General features: G+C 65.5%; 2 protein-coding genes across 5 annotated transcripts in view; one reads left to right on the top strand and one right to left on the bottom strand.

Annotated features, from left to right (window-relative positions):
- NOC2L (NOC2 like nucleolar associated transcriptional repressor) overlaps positions 1-1,088 on the top strand; it is a 12,444-nt gene extending 11,356 nt beyond the window's left edge. Inside the window, exons 18-20 of the mRNA XM_053920152.2 lie at positions 34-166; positions 504-596; positions 828-1,088. Of these exons, the coding sequence (XP_053776127.1) occupies positions 34-166; positions 504-596; positions 828-937 (336 nt within the window). The 3' untranslated portion in view covers positions 938-1,088. The remainder of the gene's footprint in view (positions 1-33; positions 167-503; positions 597-827) is intronic.
- On the bottom strand, positions 1,044-19,349 carry SAMD11 (sterile alpha motif domain containing 11). Of its 4 annotated transcripts, none has more exons than XM_053920148.1 (14): positions 18,436-19,349; positions 17,213-17,304; positions 13,907-14,088; positions 12,520-12,570; positions 9,078-9,202; positions 6,839-6,928; positions 6,543-6,680; positions 4,623-4,764; positions 3,406-3,521; positions 3,129-3,207; positions 2,542-3,047; positions 2,238-2,362; positions 1,829-1,939; positions 1,044-1,729 (listed from the first exon to the last, which is right to left on the bottom strand). In XM_053920148.1, exons 1-14 carry the CDS (start codon positions 18,950-18,952, stop codon positions 1,484-1,486), a joined length of 2,520 nt encoding a protein of 839 aa, XP_053776123.1. In that variant the 5' UTR covers positions 18,953-19,349; the 3' UTR covers positions 1,044-1,483. The 4 variants fall into 4 exon arrangements, with proteins under 4 accessions (XP_053776123.1, XP_053776125.1, XP_053776124.1 ...); XM_053920150.2 differs by having other exon boundaries at positions 2,238-2,338; XM_053920149.1 differs by having other exon boundaries at positions 6,543-6,677.

Below are 19,349 nucleotides of genomic sequence, written 5' to 3'. Positions count from 1 at the left end.
CTCACCTGCTGCTCCTGTTCTGGGGCCTTCCAGCTGGAAGACTTGAACTTTCCTGAGATAAAGCGGCGGAAGCTTGAGGACAGAAAGGATGAGGACAGGGTCCAATTCAAGGACCTCTTTGACCTGGACAGTGACGAGGATGAAGCTACAGACGTAGCAGAGAGAGGTGGGTGCGGGCCTGCATGCTCAGCTCGAGCTCCAGGGGGATGGGCAGGCTGGCCTGGAAGGTGTCCCTTGCACCTCCAGGAGCCAAAGGAGGGGCACCCACTCCCACCTCAGCTCCTGTTTGCCACTTTGCTTGCTTTGATGTTGGACCTCCTGGAATGGGAAGCGTGTCCCTAGGCCTTCCCCCACCCTCCCCAGGGCAGATCTGAGTCCTCTCCACTCACAGGAAGGTGGCCAGGGGAGGGTGGGAGCACGGCTGTGAGCCCAGCTGCCCCCCACCCCCACCCCGTGCACGTGCTGGCAGCCTACTCCCACGGGCTCTTCCCCTTGGTCCCCAGGTGCATCTGGGTCCCCTGGAGCTCAGCAGGAGGTAGAGGATGAAGAGGACGGCGGCAGCAGCAGTGGAGGCGAAGAAGCCAGCAGCTCAGAGGGTGAGGGGTCCTGGGGCGAGGGTGCTGAGCCCCTCGAGCCTGTGTCTCTGGGGCCCAAGGCTCCTCCCTGAGGGATGCCCGGCCAGCTGCTCCATCCTGCTGGCTCTGGAAGCCAGAAGCAGTGGCATGGATAAATTAATTAGTGCTGTGATTAATTAGTGATGAGTAACCCCCAAGGCCAGCTTCTTCCTGATAAAGCAGAATTTATGTAGCCTGCATGTCTCCCTGCAGATGGAGGCCCAGATGAAGAGGCGGGGCTGGCCCCCCGGGAGCTGTGGGGGCTGCTGGCCCAGGGGCCAGAGGACGAGCTGCAGGACCTACAGCTCTCAGAGGAGGACTGAGGGCCACCACCCAGGCTGTGAGAGCTGCCTGCCCCCATCTCTGCCACAAGCTTGCAGCTGCCTAGAGGCCTTGGGTCAGTGCCCAGACACAGGGGGAGACGGTAGATCCTGGATGGAGCTTTATTTTCACAACATAAAAGACCAGAAAGTACCAAGCATTGTGCTGATCCCTGGATTGACCTCTTGGGGACTGACACCTGCACTGTGGAGCCTGCCCACTGCGGCCCCCAGGGTGGCAGGTCCCTCTTGCTGATGTCAGGGTGCTGGAAACCCACCCAGCCATCCCAGGCCCTGAGGGGCCAGGGCCAGCGCAGCCACGAGTCTTTGGCTTCCGTGCAGCACCCAGGCTTGACTTCCGTGCTGGACTCCACCGCCAACCCCCGAGTCTTCGGAAACATGTTCCTTTCCTCTTAAGTCACATATTTTCCTTTCAGAATTCATGTTTTTGCTTCCAAAACCAAAGGAAAATAAGCTGTGGGGGAGGAGCCTTTGCTTGGCAGCAGCTGGTGCTGGTGGGCAGGGGACCTGAGCAGCCCACCCCCCAACTCAGCACAGGGGCTGGGAGGGGTCCACGGGCCCTGGGAGCAGAGCCGTCGCCCCGTTCTCTGGCTTGGGTGAGGCTTGGCCAGCGGTGGGATGCCCTGGCCCAAAGGGTGAGGGGGCCATTGCTGGGGACAGGGGCTGTTCCCCTGAGGTGAGCTCCTGCTCTGTGGCCCGAAGGGTTGGTGGCTGCAGTGGCAAAGCCACGGGGAAGCTGGCCATGTAGAAGACTCTGCCCAGGCGTTTGGCCACCTGCAGAGAGAGAGACCTGGGTGGGGGTTCTGCAGCCCAGAAGCATCAAGGTCTGCCTGTCCGTCGTGGAGACCACACCCCTCTTCCCGTGGCACTCACCTGCGCCCGAATTTTGAGAGCGGGCCCCAGCTTCAGCCCCATGGTGGTGAGGAGATGTTCCTCTGTCAGCAGGGGCAGGGTCTCCCCGTCAATGCCCTGCTCTCTGAAGACCTGGTGTGGGGCAGGTGCCTGTCAGGTCCTGAGTACGGAACTGCACTGCCCACCCTATGGGGTCGTGCAGGATGGTGCCCACAGATCAGATGCAAGGGGCCGCCCATGCAGTTTGTGGGGGTCACATCAGGTGAAAGTCTGTCGGCACATGCCCTGTGGGAGGCCCAGCACTGATGGTGGGGGGGGGTGGGACAGTTCAGCAGTCCTTCCCCCCCCCCCCCCCCAAGAGGGGGGTTGCAGTGAGGAGAGTCCTTGGGGGACAGGAGCTGGGGGCCTAGTTGAACAGGTGTCCCCTCACCGGTGCGTATTCCCTGCAGCCGGACAGGCCCCCCACAAAGCTGCAGACGTCATCCACGGTCCACTTGCTGACATCCTCGGGGGCCATGGTCTCCTCCCCATCTGTGAAGAGTCCCCCCATGGCGCCTGGTTGGGAGTGGGTGTTACTGTCACTGGGACTTGGCCTTTTCCAAGGCTCCCACCTGTCTGCCGACTTGCCCTTTAGAGCTGTCAGCCACTACCGTCCTCCCTTGGACAGCCTGAGGGGGAGTGAGGGCATGGGTCTGCTACCCTATGGAGGGATCTGAAGCATGGGGGGTGCCCACCTGTGTGGAAGTAGGGGCTGACGTAGGGCAAGCCCAGGGGCAGTGGAGGGGGCAGCATGGACCCTGAGAGAAGCCCCTTCCCCTCTGAGCTGGCCCCTCCAGTCAGGGCTGGGGCGGGGCCCTGGCCGCCAACGGCCACCGTCTCGGGATCCTCTCCGTCTGAGTCCTTGGGGGGCTCATCTTCAGAGCCATCTTGTACCCAGAGCCCAGACCCGGCAGTCTCCTTGGGCTCACTGGACCGGGCTGAGGCAGGGCTAGAGCCCCCCTTTCGAGGGGCTCGGCGGGCGGGCTCCCGGGTCGGGGTGGGGGGGCCGGGGCCTGGCGGTCCCTGTGGCGGCAGAGCCAGCGCCGGCGTGGAGCTGTGTCTCAGCACCAGCATGGCCCCGCGCCGCTGCGGCTCTTCGGCGCCATCGGGCGGGCGCAGCGCGGCCTCCGGCGCCAGCAGCTGTGGCCGGGGTGCGCTCTCCAGCTCCTTGTGACGCAGCAGCTCTGCCGACAGTTCCAGCCTGGACCGGGCACACACGGGACAGAGGGTCAGCCAGCTCGGCGGTGCCGCAGCCTCCCCCTCCAGTTGCTTTGTCACCTACCGGGCCAGGTTCTGCTTCCGCAGGAGCTCCTGCTGCCGGGCGAGCATCTCCGCCTGGGCAGGGGGCAGGAAGCCGAAACCTGGTGGGGAGGGGAAAGACCACGAAGCCAGGTGGCCCAGTGGTCCAACACCACCCAAGCGCCCCTCCCCTCGCCTTAGCAGGGGTGGGTCCTGCATGAACATTCGTGGGGGTCTGCCACAGGCAAACCCGGGTGGCCCCCGTCCCGTGCACGAGTTTCCCAAGGACACAAAGGGCTCGATCACCGCCCACTCCTCACCTGGGGTCTGGCACAGAGCCGAGGGCACCCCCAAAAAGGGAGGCCTGAGGTGGGGGCCCAGGGTGATGTGCGGGGCATTCTGGGGCGACAGCAAGGGTGCCGGCTGTGACAGTTCCCTGTGGACGGCAGGGTGGTGAGCGCCGCGCACCCCCTCCATTCCTGGAACCGCCAGCCCCACCCCGTGGCCCCCACTCCGGCCGCCGCAGCTAATTGCCGGCCCCGCGGGCGGTCGAAGCGCCCCTCGTTCAGCTTCGGCTTGAGCACTACCCCCGCCAGCCCCCCCCCCCCGGGGCCCCCCGCTGGCGGCGCCAATTAATCTCGGCGGCGGCGAGGAGGCGCTGACCCGGCGGGCGGCGGCGACGGCAGCGGTAATTACTGCAGGGTGCGCCGGGACCCCCGCCTCCCCGTCTACCCCGGACCCTGCGCGGCCGGGGGCGGGGCGCAATTAGTTGCTACCCGGGAGGCGGCCGCAGACAGTGCTCTGGGCGGGGGTTGTGGCGTTGTTGGGGGACGGGGGGCGTGCCCTGACCGCCGGCAGCAGAGGCGGAGAGCCGCTGCAACTCTTCCTCCCCCTAACTCCCTCACTCCTCGGCCTCGGCCATTCTACCAGCTCCACCCCCTCCTGGGGTCTCCCGGCCGCGACAGGCCCCGGAGGCCTGTCTACGCTGCCAGAAGACTCCCGAGTCTGAATGGGAGCTGCTGGGGGCAGGGGCCTCCGACTTCCGGTTTCCAGAGCTCTGGCCGCTCCCCTCTTCTGCCTTCTGCGCCCTCTACGCCCCCCTCTCAATGGACTCCCCTACTGAGCATCAAGCACACTCACCTCCCTGTTGGGGAAGCAAAGCCCTCAGCTGTCTCCGGGCACCTGGATTCAGCAGGTCCCACAGCTGCTCAGTGAAAAGGGAACCTCGCCCTTTACACTCCAGCGGGAGGGGAGGTCACCTCCAGGCAGTCTACCCCAAGATTATTTTCCTGGGCCTCTGCCCAGTTCAAAGGGAGAATCAGGTCTCTTCTACACGGCAGGCCATGACCCAGGGCCAGCCCAGGGCCGGCACACTTGGTGCCCACAGGGCTGTCATTGGGGTGGAAGTCAGGAGTGTGAAGTCAGAGTGGCTGACAAGGGTGGGCCTGACCTGCAGAAACCAGGCGGTGAGTCTCTGCACCCCAGAAGCAAGCACGGTGAATATGGGCACCTCTCTGAGAGGAAGGCGCCCCAATACCTCTCTGAGAAAGACGCGGCGCCAGCTGGAGCGGGGCCCTGCTTCCGACGTTGACCTGGTGTGGATGAGGGCAGGTGGGCTTCCAGGCCACTGGGGCTCCTCGCAGCTGCTGCAGCCACCTCCTGCCGGACCCTCAAGAGATCTGGGGTGGGGAGAGGGGACAACAGTAGTGACCCAAGGCCAGGCATCCCCCTGGGCTCTTACTCTCCCCACCCTGGAGAGCACAGGGCACTGGCCAAAGGCACCAAGAAGCTCAGGACCATCGAGAGGCCGCCCTCACGCTGACCCTGCTGGTTGGGCACTGGGACAGAGACACAGAAGGCTGCAGGGCAGAGAACACATCATTGGACGATGACAAGCTAGAGGACGCTGGGGTTGGGGTGGGGGGCACCCACTGTCTTGCGGGGGTGGGAGGGCAGGGGAGCATCTGAAAGGGATATCCGGATGTTAGTGAGCAAAATGCAGTGGGAGGGAGGGGAAACCCAGCAGACAGGGGAAGCTGGTGGTGCATGAAGGTTGATATCGACAGCTCCAAAGGCGTGGAGACTAAAGCTACCGGAGCCCCCAAGGGAGGGGGCTGGGCAAGGACCCCAGGCTTGCTCCTGGCAGGCAGTGTGACCAGAGTCCAGGTTGGAGGCTACCCAGCCGACCGCCTCCGAGGTGGCAGGCGGTGCACACTCCATCCGTGCTCTGATGCCCTCTGATACCCCTCGCCTCCGCCAGCCTGCTTAGGGCCGGGCCTCCGAGTCCCCCCGCGGGCCCCCATTTGTGCAGGCCCCCGCCGCCGCCTGTTTATAAATTAATTACCCGAAAAGCGGAGGTGGGTCCTGCCCGGGCCGGGTGCCAGCCCGCAGAGCCCAGCCGGCGCGGCCGCCTGCATCGATCCCAGCGGGGCCCCCGCGCCCCCGCGCGCGCCGGCGGCCTAGGTTATTTACAGTCGGCTCCGCAGCGGGGGTGGCGGCGCGGGGCCATGATTGACAGCCCAGCTCCCGGCGCTGCTCCCCGGCGGCCGGCGCCCCCTCCCCCGCGCAGGCCAGCAGAGCCGGCCCCAGGCAGGGCAGGGAAAGCAATTAAAAAGGAAGATTTTTAAATTATTAACATTTGGTGAATAATTCAGGCTCTCGGTGCCTGACTGCCCTGGGGGACAGTGCCTTGTGTGAGGAGGGGAGGAAATCCTGCCCCTCTCCCAGCTCCCCCTCACCTACCTCCAACCAGAAAAGCCAAGCTCCCCCAGACTGGGGGCTGGGGCCTGCGAGGTCGGGGTGCAGCTGGGCAGGGCGCCAGAGTGTGGCCCTGCAGTGGGACTTCCAAGCCTCTGGGAGAGGTGGGACAGGCAGATGACCAGAGCGGTATACACAGGTGGGGAGCAGGACGGGGCAGGGACCTCGCCTCCAGCTGCGCTTCCCACTAGCAGTGGGGTCTTGGTGGCCAAATCCCAACTACTGCTCACCCTGCCTTCTGGCTGATCTAGGAATGACTGCCCCCCTCCTCTGGGACCTCCCTCAGGCTCCTTGGAGGTGCGTGACCCTGTCGTACCCTGGAGCTGGCATGGGAGGGGCTGCAGGGCCCAGTCCCAGGTGCAGGGCATCAGCCCCACTCCGCTTGGACTCACTGAGACTGTGTCCTCACCTGTGAAATGACAGTACCTGCACCTGGTGACAGGGAGGGTGGCCCTGCTGGGTGGGAAACGGTAGGGGTGGAGCCACAGGGGGTCTGTTGGTGGAAGGTCTGCTTAGGGCAGGAGGAGGAGAGTCGAGTCACTGCCCACCTACAAGGAGTCGAGTCACTTGCCTGTGGGGGCTGAGGGGCTGATGGACCTGTACCCAAGCCCAGCCTTGCTGTCAGCAGCCACAGGCCCCAGGGTTTCTTCTCAGGGGGAGCCCAGCTCACGAGGGTGGGCGCTTGGTGGGGGACACATACTGTGGCTGGGGAGGCCCAGGTGGTAGAGACGCTGCGGGTCCTCGAAGGTGCCGGCCTCACTCAGCGCAGACACCAGCCGGCGGTAGTGATCCTCCGGGGCCATCCTGGGCCCCAGCTCGGGCAGCAACAGAGTCTCTGCTTTGAGGGGGCACATGGGGAGGGGTATTCCTCAGATACCTTCCTCAGGCCCTTCCTCTCCTCTCAGAACTGGCTGATGGGCTGACCCCACCCTGCAGAGGGTCTGAGTCATACCCTCCCCCTCCCGTGACCTATTCCCCCCTCCCATAGGCTCCCACCTTGAGGGGACTTGCTTCGAGCCTTCTTCTCCAAGGGGCAGTCAGTGCTGATATGGGGGGAGCGGCCCAGCCTCTTGCCCAACAGGTCACCTGGAGGACGGTAGAGTCACCTCAAAGGCCACCTCAAGGCCCTGAGGTCTGGTGCACCTGCCATATACAGTCCCCTAGGCCCTCCACCCAGGCCACACCTCTTGCTGCCCCCGGAAGGCCTGAGCCAGCACCCTGGCTTTGCCTGTCACACGCTTGCCCACCTGCCCAGCAGGCTCTGAGCTGCTGAGGATGCCCTGGGCAAGCCTCACCCGCTGTGCTTAGCACCCCTGCCCCCCCCACATGTGGCCAACCCCACCCCACCACTCCTTTAAGTCCTGTCTCAGGTCCCACACCCATCCGCATCCCTGAGCCAGCCCTCTCCATCCCAGTCCCTGGCCCCCGAAGCCAGGTCAGGGCCCCAGGTCTGGGGTCTCTGCTGAACAGCTCGGCAGTGGCCCTGCTCTCCTGGGCCCACCAGTGTCGGGATGCAGGAGCTGCCCCCTCTGTGACCCAGGGCCACCGTCACACCTTGGCGAGGGGGCACTGCCATCAGCTCCAAAGCCTAATTCCTTTTCCTTGTTCCCTTAATCTGTCATTTTTATCAGCCTGGGAAGTGCAGCGCGATCAATCTCCACTTTACAGCTGACAGAATGGTGCTAATAACTTATTGATCTCGGCCACCTTGCTGCCACGGGCCTGAGGCTCACCCAGGCCTGCCCCACCCCTACCTCAGGGGCTGGCAGGATGGGGGCACAACCAGCATGAGGCCCTGAGAAAGTCCAAGTGGACACTGATGGCCTGGTGGACTCAGGGTCCTGTGCAGGAGGCCCCGGGGACCTGCTGGGTCTGGGCTGGGTCCACACCCGCCCCGCACACACCCTTTAAGGGTTAGCAAATAACCCACGGCTCTCGCCTCCTGGTGACCCGTGTCCCATTTTCCACTGTGGGAACCCCCTTCCCCTTTCTGCTGGGTGTGGGAGGGGCCCCCAGGGAAACCCGGAACAGTGGCTGCAGCCAGGCCCTGCCAGGGACCCTGTGGTGACCAGTCCTCGATGAGGGCCACCCCACACAGGGACTCGCTGGGCAGCCAGAAGCAGACTCACAGTCACAAGGCGCCGCCCGAACCCACCTGGGCCCTCAGTCCTCCCCACCTTGCTGCTCCTGCTCAGGGGCCGGGGCTGTGGGGCAGGACTAGCACACGACCCCAGGGGAGGTCCAGGTGAGCACAGGCCGATGGCCCCACACCAGGGCCACAGGAGCAACGGGGAGGCCAACGGGGACTACAGCCCCGAGGAGAGGTCCTGACCCTGGTGAAACCTGGACCCAGGGTGCAGGTGACACTTCAAGTGTGACCTCAGCACAAAGTGAGCGCGAGGACACCCTGACAGGGCCACCGTGTGGAGGGCCAGGCACAGCCTGCGGCTGGGAGCAGGCTGCAGGCAGCAGGGGGAGGGCCTGCTGGCTCCGAATATCTCAATCATTGAGGGGGCTCCCGGGGCTGCACCCGATCGATGGGGCAATTAGATTTTATCAGCTGCCTGCTCAGCTGCCTCCAACTGGGCTCCAGAAGCAGCCCCCACCCCCACCTACAGGGCCTTCCCAGGCACAGGCAGGCCTGGAGGCACCAACGGGGTGCCTGGGGGGTGCAGGGTACTGTCCATCCCCTGCCCAGCCTTCCTGCCCAGGACTCCTGGGGCAGCAAGGCCCCCGCTGAAGCTGGACTGTCCCCACTCCCTGCAGCCATGTCCTCCGAAGAGGGCCCGGGCCCTCAAGTGGCCCCTCGGAGGTGACCCCTGTGCTCTGCCAGGTGGGGGGGTGCTCCGTGTCGTCCCCCGGTGTGCATTTCTGAGCCTGTGTACCCCCAACCATCCTGTGGCTGCCCCTGTGAGCAGGGGTGACAGCAGCCTGGGGCCAGTGAAAGCCCACCCCAGCAGCAGCCACCGTGGAGCCACCGCCTCCGCCCCCTGTCTGCCCGGCTGGCCGGGATTAACACAATTACCATCACATGGAGCCCCGGGGGACAGCCGGCCTCGCCACCTCCCGCCTCCTCCTCCGCTGGCCTCTCTGGCCGCCTGCCAAGGATGCTGGGGGCGCCGTCCAGAGCCGCTGAGCAGACACTGGGAGGGCGCGGCGTGGGCTGTGCTCAGGCCCAGCTGCTGCAGCCCTGCCCCCACCCTGTCCTGGCCCCCAGCACCCCTGGGCTCCTCACCTGCACTACCCAGGCCTATCTCCACGCCGCCTCCCTGGAATTCACAGTGGCTCTGGTGCTCGGGCATAACGAGGTGGCTGCTGCGGTGCAGGCTGGATATGAGGGTGGGGAGGTTGCCGTCTTGGCTGCAGCAATCAAAAGAGGGAAGGCGAGAGCCCGTGAGGCCAGGCACCCGGCCCTGGGCACGAGGAGTGCCCGGCCGAGCCTTAAGTGCAGGTGAGTGTGGCACCAGGGGACAGCACCTGAGTGTGGCTTGGGACACCACGTGGCAATGTCCCTGGGGCAGGTCCCACCAGGGCAGCAGGCACCTGCCAAGTGTTGCCGGGCAGGGGACTTGCCCTCGGACCCCAGGGCCGCTCCTGGGGGGTCTGCACAGCAGAGGGTCTGCCCTCTCTGGGGGCAGCCTGGCACCCACCAGGCGGTGCGCCGGCCCCAGGGAGCCCAGAGCCGACACAGGGCTGCAGGTGGGCTGTGCTGGCTGCTGCTCTTCGAGGACGTCGCTCGCGCTGTTCCACCTGTAACTCCCCACCAGCCACCGACCCCACTGTCTTCAAATGAGGAAGCCAAGGGTCAGACCCAAGTCCAGCAGCCAAGGAGACGCACATTCACCACACACAGGGGCACATGCACACTCCCGGGGGCCGCAGCCCTGTGGACGCGCAGACGCGCCACAGGCTCGACTGGACTGGATGGAGCCCGCACACCTCGAGGCCTCAGTAGGCTCTGGCTGCCAGGCCTGGGAGGGAAGGTGGGGGACTTGGAGTAGAAATGTAGTTAACTCTTTTGTCCCCTCATTTCTGTTCCTGCTATATCAGCTCCACCCTGCACCACAGAACCCTGGAGAGAAGAGGAAGTGAGGGACCCCAGGATGACACCCCACTCATTCATCAGCAGAGAAGGGCCCCAGCCCCCTCCAAGAGGAAGCCTGAAGCAGCAGGAAGTTAGGACAGGACAGAGGAGATGCAGGGGGGGACCAGCCCCCCCAACACCCTCGCTCCCTGGCCCACCTGTGACAGCAGCCTCGGGGCTGGGCCACTGCAGCGGGACCTCCACGGAGTGACCTGGGAACCAACCCTAAACCCCATTAAATAGCCCCCACCCCCGGGCCTGGGCGGCTGGAGCAGGCTAATCCAGGGCTGGCCCCTAAGCAGATCAGTCTCAGCAATAAAGACACCAGGGTTGGGGCAGCCCCCCTGGGAGAGAAGGTGCCCCCCATGCAGCCAGGGGGTGGGTGGAGTGGGAGCGGGACTTTAGGGGACTACCCAGCAGCCAATCCACCTGGTCTCTCATCCTCATCAACTCTGGGGGGAAGTCAGAGGGTGAGCTGCTGTCCCAGCACCAGGGGTGGAGGGGTGGGGGGACGGGGCTGGGGCCTAGAGGCAGGGCCATGGCTGTCTGGAGTGCGCCCTTGAAGGGACCCCTTTCTGGGTCTCCAGGGCTCCTGCAGGAGGTGACTGAGCAAGTGAGGCCAGGGCCCTGGTCGGTCCTGTCCCCACAGCAGCCATCAGCTCTCCCATGCACTGGCCAGGGGTGCTGTGGCCCCTTGGAGGGGATGCCTAGTGGGAACCAGGACACCCCACTCTCTGCCTTGGGATTTGTCCCACAGGCCCCAAGACAGTCTGTCCCCATCCTGGAAAACCTGCTGTGGTCACTCACTGAACAAACGATGCCACATAAGAACCACAAAGAAACCGCACACACGCCCGGCTGGTAACACTCGAGCCCTGCGCCTGGCGTCCGGGCCTGAGGTTCTCTCTCAAAGCCGTGAAAACGTGCTCGAGAGGAAGGCTGTGGGGAGGGTGTGCTGGAGGAAGAAGGAAGAAGGGCCTCTCGGATCCCAACCCTTCTGGAGGGGCCCTGGGCTCCGCCACATCCCCTCAGCGACCATCACACTGTCTAGCCCTCTCCCATCTCCTGGCCAGCTCAGGGGCTCCCACAGGGCAGGGGCCACGTCTGCCTGCTGCCCCATGCACGGACCGGTCCACTGTGGGGTCAGATGGACAGAGGGACAGGGGTGAAGGGACAGACAGCAAATGGACAAAGAGAAAGTGATCGTGGTGTGATCCGTTAGATGGGCAGAGCCTGAAGGACAGACAGGAGCCTAGAGACAGAAGGACAGAGGGACAGGGCCAAAAGGAGCCAGAGAGACAGAAACAGAGCTGGGGGCGGGGGGGAGTGTGAGGCAGCGGGTGCTACATGGGGGCGGGCAGATGGGAAGGCCCCCTTGGCCACGCCCCCCCATGAATCCTCTGCAGAGATCCAGGACATCATCCCAGCTGCTTCTAGGGACTGTGCCCCGATACCCCCACTCTCTCCCACTTCCTGAGGGGCTGCAGGCAGAGTTCGAACTAGAAGGGAGGGTGCCTGGGTTCCCTACAGGCTTCACGGACAAAGCTGTCCTGGAGAGTCCCAAGAACAAGCCTCATAAAGTGTCACCAATGTCCACGGCGATTTGTAACTGTGATCAGCTGAGCCGGACACTTCGACATGAGGTGGAAGCACGTTTGAAGACGTTTTCGTTGCAATCCGGCTCGAGGACCGGACCGTGGCAGAGGCAGAGGCCCTAGCACGCCTGCCGCAGAGTCAGGCTGGGGGTGAGGGCAGCTCCCACCTGGGCTCAGCCTGGGGACCAGGCCAGTGCTGGATGCCCGCTGCCCACTGGCCCTTCCTGCGGCCTCCCCAGAAGCCTGGGGTAAGACTGGCCCCCACTGGCCAGAAGCTGCAGCCTGGGCTCTGCCCACAGACTGACTACCCCTTGCCCCTCTGGAGCCAGAAACCTGGGTCGCCCCAGTGTCCCCAACCTCCTCTCAGGTCCCCTCACTTTTCTCTCTCTCCGCCCTGCTTCCACAGTCTTAAGTCACCGTGGGCTCAGCAAACTCCCACCTGCTGGGCGGGGCTTCCAGAGGGCCTTTTCAAAACGTGCACCTGGTCACTCTGCGGCTCAAGAGCTTTGGGTGGCTCCCCACCGCCTGGGGGGGACGAGGCCCAAGAGACCCGGCACCCAAAGCTCTTCAGCATCCACTCGCGCCAGACTTGCAGGCCGCCCTCCCACCTGTCCTTCCCTCACTTCTCAGTGTCTTTACAGACCCCTGTCCCTGGAGAACTCTTATGCATCCTTCAAGACCCCACTTGCACAGCACCACCCTCACCACCTCGGGGGCCTCTGGGAGCCTCTGGGAGGATGGGAGAGGGAGGTTGTGGCCTCTTCTTCGGGCGGATGGGCTCACACGGCCAGTGCCATGTGGGAGGGGAGCGCACCCTGGCTCCAGGGTAGGGCTGCCCAGCATCCCCCACCCGCTCCGATCTGCTGCCAAGGCCCAGGCATGTTTCGACAGACAGACAGACGGACCACAGACAAAGGAGGGGAGGAAGGGCGGGAGGCCTGGGGGTTTAGCAGCAGACGCACACATGTGGGGGAAGCCCAGTCCAGGTGCTGACCCACCTGCAGGACGTCTCTCGGAAGGAGATGTTCACGTCCCAGTGGGTGTGGACTCTGCGAGGGGAGGGGCAGAGAGTCAGCTTGGCCTCGGCACCCAGCATCTGGACAGCGGGGCACCTGTGCGTCGTGCCCCCCATCTGCCCCGGAGCACCAGCCCCAGAGGAACAGGGCAGGCTCAGACCTGTCTCCAGCGCCATCTGGTACCAGTTCAACCGCTGGCGGCTGCTACCAGGACAGGCCCTTGGGGCGGCAGCCAGCTCCTGACCTCACCAAGCACAGAGCTGAGGCCACCATGTCTCTGACCTGGGCCCAGAGGGGCCCTTTCCGTTGTGTAGCAGCGGGGGCTGCTGCTTCCTCTGCAGGCCACTCGTGACCGACCCCGAATTCCTGGTGGTTAGAGCTGCCCCAGCTGGGCTGGGACCAGGCCAAGAAGTGAGCTTCGTGACTGCCACCAGGACCCACGGCTGGGGTGTCAGCCCAGGCATGGGGGCCTCGGGGTCCTAGCTGTTGCCAACTGGCCTCCCAAAAGTGACCACTGCACAGCTGAGGCAGGCAGGGTGGCAGGACAAGAGGTCAGGCAAGGAAAGGGCTCTGCCTGGTACCCACATGCCCACCATGGTGGGGCCCCTGCGAGGACCCGAGGGCCTTGGGCTGCTTCTCCTCGGCGGGAGTGGCTCTGGGCCAGGCAGTGGGAGCTGGGGGCTACTGGGGTAGGAGAGCCTGGAAAATGGTAAAGGCCTCGAAATTCTGGGAGTGCGTCACATGTGCTGGATGGACAGACGGATGGACGCACAGACACCGAGACGAGTGGCCAGAGGAAGTTCTCTGACGGGGGTGGGGAGAGCGGTGGGAGGTCAGGAAAGGCACCTCAGCCTGCAACGCGACAGGGAGCCCCTAGCAGAGCCGTCACCTGCCAAGGCACGTGGGCACGAGTGTCTGGGGGCTGCTGCAGGGGGGTCGGCCCAGCTCCCCAGGCCTCACCTTCGCCCCCCACCCGCGCCTGAGTCTCCCTGGCGGCTGTCCTCCCAGCCCCGGGCCCAGCCCTCTTCCTTCCTCCCTCACACCCAGCAGCTCCGCCCCCCCCTCTCCAGGACCCCTCCCTCTGGTCGTGGCAGGAACCACCACAGGGGTTGCCGCGCCCCAGTAATGCTAATCCAGTCCCAGCTCTTCGTCCCCAAGTGGGGGCAAGGGGGGCTCACTGTGCAATGGAGGGGCTGGTGTGTCCCCAGGACTCCAGGCTTTGCTTCAGCTGAGGCACAACAGGCTAAACTCGGGCAAAGGACTCCCCTCCAAGCCTGCGCTGGCCTTCCGCTGCCTGGAGACCCACCCTGAGGTCCCGCCCGCACCCGCGCCCGCGTGCCCACCGCACCCAGGTCCTCAGCGGAAGTACCTTCTCTTCATGATACGGACGTGTGGGCCGTCCTCCTGCTTCAAGCCTGGCCACGGCCCACAGGCCGGTCCACTCCCGTCGCTGTCGCCATCGCTGGCCAAGAAGCTGGGGGTCAGTTCTTTCTTCAGGACCCGAGCAGGGGGCAGGGCAACTGTCCTCTTGTCTGCCAGCCGCCCCCGGTTCTGGGCAGAGTGGGAAGAGAGGAAGTTAGGGCCTCAGCCCTCTGCGTGGTTTGCACCCCAGGCCAGACCTGGCAACAGTAGCCTCGCTGAGACCAAGGAGACCCAGTCACCAGCCCATGCTCCCCACCGCCCTTGCCAGGCGCAGAGGGGCCTCCTGCCTCCGGGGTCGGCAGAAGCCACAACTGACCAGAGGAAAAGGGCAGAGAGACAAGGCCTTGTCCAGACTCCACACTCCAGCCCAGCCATCCAGGGCTGTCAGCCTGAGTGTGTGGTGGCCACCTGGAGGCAGACCCCGCTTCCCCAGCTCCTCACTCGCCTGTCCACCTGGCAGCCCGACTCGGACTCTGTGAACCCCCAGCTGAGACCCAGGTCCCAGGGGGTCTGCAGCCTGGGGCCCGGGGCTCACCGATCACCTGGTCAGGAACCGTGAGCAGCCCAGAGCCTTGAGCCTGGGAGCCCTGAGAGACCCAGCTTCCCCATGGACCTACCTCCCCCACCTCTGTGCTCGTGGTGTGGAGGCCACGTTCCTGGGCGCCGAGCTGCCGGCACCAGAGCCGGGAGAGCAGGCACACAGGGCACTCCGCACGGACCCGTGCCTGCTCAGAGCTCGCCACACTCGCAGGCCCGTTTCCTGCCCACCGTGGCATGTTCAGGTCCCGCGGCCCCGGAGGGAAGGAGAGAAGCTAGTGCTCGCTGTCTGGTGCATAGGGAGCCTTTTCTTATTTAATAACAGGTTACTGGGTCAGGGAGGTGGCTGGGGCCTTGGATGATCTGATTCTCATCTTTTCAGTCCCCAGGCCTCTGTCGGACCCTCTCCACTGTCGCCAGGACGACGAATCCCCACCACCCCCTGGAGCTTGAGGAGCAGTGTCAAGGAGGGGCCTCGCCCCGCCCTGGACCTAAAGGCCAGCTCTGCAGCCCCCACAGTCCTGCCCTACGGCGCGAGGGTTCTCATCAGACCCAGGCCACTGTCACCTCCAGACACAGAGCCTCCTGCGTCTCCTCCATTCCTGCCCTCGAGTCTCCCCAGGACATCCTCCAGGCCTCTCCCTGCTGCAGTCACGGCTGGGCGTGCGGGGGTGCAGCCTGCAGGCAGCCTGCAAGAGGAAGGCCTGCTGGCCTCAGCCCACGGCTGCGCTCCCACAGCAGAGCCTGGACGGGGGCGGCAGGGGTGGCCACCTCATTTGGAACAGCCCCTGCCTGTCTGGAGGGCACGGTGCTGGGAAGTCCTACTCAGCTCTGCCCTTCTCCAGCCTGCTATAGGCCAAGCACCAGAACAGCCTCTCCTGCTGTTCTGCTCGAATTAAACCCATTTAAGAAAAGGCACACACTGCCCTCTGCATCTCATCTGTGGGACAGGGGGGAGGAGGAGAGGGGAGTGGCGGCGGCTACGATGGCTGCTTGGGATGAGGATCCTGTAGGGGTGCTCAGAAGGGAAACCAGGGCCAAGGACAGGGACAGCCATGCCTCCCATGCACACTGGAGACCTCACCCCTGCTCAGCAGCACAGGTTTGAAAACCGGGGGCTGAGCGTCCGCCTGTAGACGAGCTCCTCAGGCAGCGAGTGTGGCCATTTGCGTGGCTGTGTGACCCTCGTGCCACACGCACACCCACACTCTGCCCCTGGACGGCCTGTGCCTGTGCGGCGTACCCACACCTGAGGGCCTGGCCGTGGGGGTGGGGGAAGGCAGGCTCTGTGTGGAAAGAGGGGGGCTGGGAAGACAAGAGGTTCCATGGAGCTCCTTCCTAAGGACAGGGTGAGGGGCCAGGCCTGGGAAGGACCAGGCTCGGGGAGGCAGGCCCAGGTCTGGGCCATCGCTTGTGTAAGTCAGGGAGCCCCAGGCAGGCTGGACTGTGACCCCGTCCTTGAGCCCGAAAACAAACTCCAGGCCAGCCTGGAGGGCACCCGGAGGACTCGTCCTTGGCACCAGCTGCTTGAGAGGGTGCAGAGGTGGGTCTGCCCCAGGCAGGCCCAGTGGCCGAGGGCAGGGCGGGCTGCCCATGCACTCACTTCGTCAGGAGCTCCCGGGTCCGGGCAGGCCCATGGTGAGGCGTTCACGTCAGACATTGCGTGCAGCGGGCACATAGCTGAGTCCCCCTCCCCTGCCCAACGGCTGCATCTGACTTCCAGGCTACCTTCACAGGTGTGTCTGTGGCTTCCCAGCTTGCCTAGGTTACCTGCTGCCAGGGCCCAAGAGGAACCCAGGACATCCCCTTCCCCGCCCTACTCCTGCTCCAAAGAAAACAAGCCAAAGGTGAAGACTAGGGGCCCTGGGTCCTCCCGGGCACCCTGAGGCCCACCCCTTCCTGCGGGGGCAGGGGGAGGGCTGCTGCCAGTGGGGCCCTCAGAACAGCACCGCCCACCAGCTCACAGCCTGGCTCCAAGCGGCTCCCCCGGGGGCTCAAAACTGGTTCTTCTCAAGATGCAATTTCCCGTTCAGATCGATGGTCCACCGCTGCCAGGAGGCCGTGCGCTGCGGAGGGCACAGTGCCTGTGGCTCCCGCTCTCCTGGGCCACGAGGGGCTCTGTGGGTGTCGTCTACACAGGGCTTGGGCCACAGCAGCCTCCAACCAACCTGTCCTCTGGATACCAAGGACCCACTCGGCACAGAAGCTGCCCCCAGACGGTCCTGGTCCTGATCATCCAGGGTCTTGCCCTGCAGGACCCAGCCGTGTGGACCCCAAAGAGGCACGTCACTCACGTCCAAGCTTATAAGCACCCCAGAACACACATTGGGGCCAACTGTCACTGCCACGCCCAGAATGAGCACTGCCCTAGGACCGGCCCCTCCTCCAAGCTGGACCAGATGACATGGTGCCCCCCAGGCCAGTGGAAAACACCCTCCAGGGAGGAACCTTCACACCCTGGGTTGTTTGGAGGACTTCAGGAGAAGCAGCTCCGAGGCCCCCAAGGAGAAGCTTCAGGATAGGCCCGATCCAAAGGGGCGGGGGCTCCAGCTGCCGCAGGATCCCCACCTACAGCAAAATCGCCCCTATTTGCCCCTGGGGCTCCCTCCTGCACACTGGCAGAGTTGACGTTAGGGTTCTAGACCCTACAAAATACGCACACGCTCCACAGGGGAGAGAAAAGACCCGGAAGCCCCAACTTTCTCCCACGTCTCACCACCGGGGAGGATATTCGACAGCCCGGACAGTCGCAGATCGGAGGGTGCACCTGCAGAATCCCCTTGGACATAAGCGTCTTCAGACTTTTCCCTGCGAGGAGAGCCGAGGCAGGACCGGTGAGGGGACTGGCCGCACTCGGGCACACTTCCGGGCCGCAGTCGGCAGCGGGGCCGGACCCCTCCCCTCACGAGCGCGAACGCCCACCTCAGTCCAATTGGCGAACCCGCCGCCCAGCCCACCATCGCGGACCCCGTAAGCGTTTGCTGAGCTCAGAAACAGGATCCCGGCGAGCGCCCTCCCCAGACCAAGGGCGGCCCCCTCCATCCCCCTCCCCCCGCCCCCATTTTCTCGCGCTCCACCCTCTCCAAACCCGTCCGCGAGAACCCCCATAATAAGGGCTGAGAAAGGTCGAGCCCCGGGGCCAGTGAGCGGCGCAGCCAGGACCTGGGGCTGCGCCTGACCCTAGAGCGGGAAGAGGGCAGCCACTAAAAAGCCGCGAACCCCAAAGTCGAACGCCACCGGGTCCCTAACTTTCTAACGTCTCCCACCCCCTCTCACCGCGTTTCTCTGCTTGCCGGGTCAGGCGCCCGCCCGTCGCGCCCTTGGAGTCAGACTCCTGCAGGAGCCCAACAGGCTGCTCGCAGCTCCGCCGCCGCTGCTGCTCCGCGCGCGCCCCCGCCCTGACGCGCGGCCCCGCGGCCCCCACCTGCCTGCGCCACCCCGACGTCTCGCCCTGCTCTCCAGCAGCGCGCACCCGCGCCCTGGGCGCACGTGTGCCGCTCCCCTCGCGCCAGAGCCCTAGGCTCCGCGTCCGGGCGTCGGGGTGAGGGAAATGTCCTGCCCAGCCCGCCTCCCCCCGGCTCTCCCGAGTTCCCGTAAACTTCCCCCGCGCCGTGAGGCCCAGGAATCCCGCAAAGACCTTCGGAGCAGAAGGAGCGGCTAGCTAGTGCGCCGCAGGCAGCCGAGGGTGGGGCTGAGCGAACCGCGGAGGCTGAGGGCGCTCTGCCTGGGTCCACCTAGGCGACCGTACTGCGGAGGGGAGCGGGGGCGGGCGGGGTGGGGGGGGGAGTAGCGTCCCTGCTGCAGCCCCGGAGTCACAGCGCCCTCTCTGGGCGGTGATGGACTTTCCCAGATGGCGGAAGGAGTGGGGTCCGGACCCACAGGTCCTCGGGGAGCGGAGGGGAGGGACGGAAGCGGCCTGTGCCCCCACCGCGGGCGCACCTTTGTGGCGAATGCTGCGCTTCCAGTCCTTGGCCGTCTCGCGGCCGCTGACAAACTGGAACTCGTTGGGTGTGAGCCACTCGCCGCGGTGGCGGATGGACGGACCCTTGCTGCCCTGGCAGAGTTTGCGCACGTACAGCAGCGCGCGGTTGGCGCCGCACTCCACCTCGATGCACGGCTCGCCGTTGTCCAGCAGCGGCTGGAAATCCGGTGCTGCGGCCGCCGTGGCCGAGAAGCGCTCGAGGGCCAGAGGGTCCCGGGGCATGTGGAGGTGTGGGGCGGCCTCATGCAGGCTCAGGTAGGCGCGCGAGGCGCGGAGCGGCGGAGCCAAGAGAGCCTCGTAGCCAGCGGTCGCGGCGGGTAGCGAGGCTGCCGGAGGCAGCGCGGCCACGGCAGGCAGTGGCGCCAGGTAGCCGGGCAGCGGCGGCAGTGGCAGCGCCGCCAGGGTCGGATGGAAAGTGGCCAGAGCCAGGGCCAGGTCTTCGCGGCCCGGGAGCTCCTTCTTGACCGCCGGCATGGCGGGCCAGTGGTCCTGCAACCCGGCTTCCAGTCGCCAGCTCTACTTGTTCCCGGGCTGGAGTTGGGTCTCGAAGGCGGGGGACCCGGGAGGCGCCTGGCGTCGAGCCCGCCCTAGCCGCTACTGCGCCTTGACGCCGCGTCTCCCGCCGGGTCCCCTAGAACCGCTGCTCGGCCAGCTGGCAGGGCCTCAGCTGCCCGAGTCATGGTGCTACCAGAGCTGCTACCGATCCCGGATCGACGTGCCGAGCGCCGCAGCTCCAGGGCCCTAGGGCTCCTCGGGGCGCTGGGCCACCTGCTCCCGCGCCCCCTGGGGCGGCCCCGCCCCCGCTCGGCGGTCCGCCTGCCGGGCGGAGCCGGGCACTGAGTCTTGCTGTCTGCGGACCCGCGCCCCGCCC

Source organism: Desmodus rotundus, chromosome 3 (genome assembly GCF_022682495.2).
Source record: "Desmodus rotundus isolate HL8 chromosome 3, HLdesRot8A.1, whole genome shotgun sequence".
In the NCBI taxonomy this organism is placed as follows: domain Eukaryota; kingdom Metazoa; phylum Chordata; class Mammalia; order Chiroptera; family Phyllostomidae; genus Desmodus; species Desmodus rotundus.
This window is presented reverse-complemented; position numbering and strand designations above follow the sequence as displayed.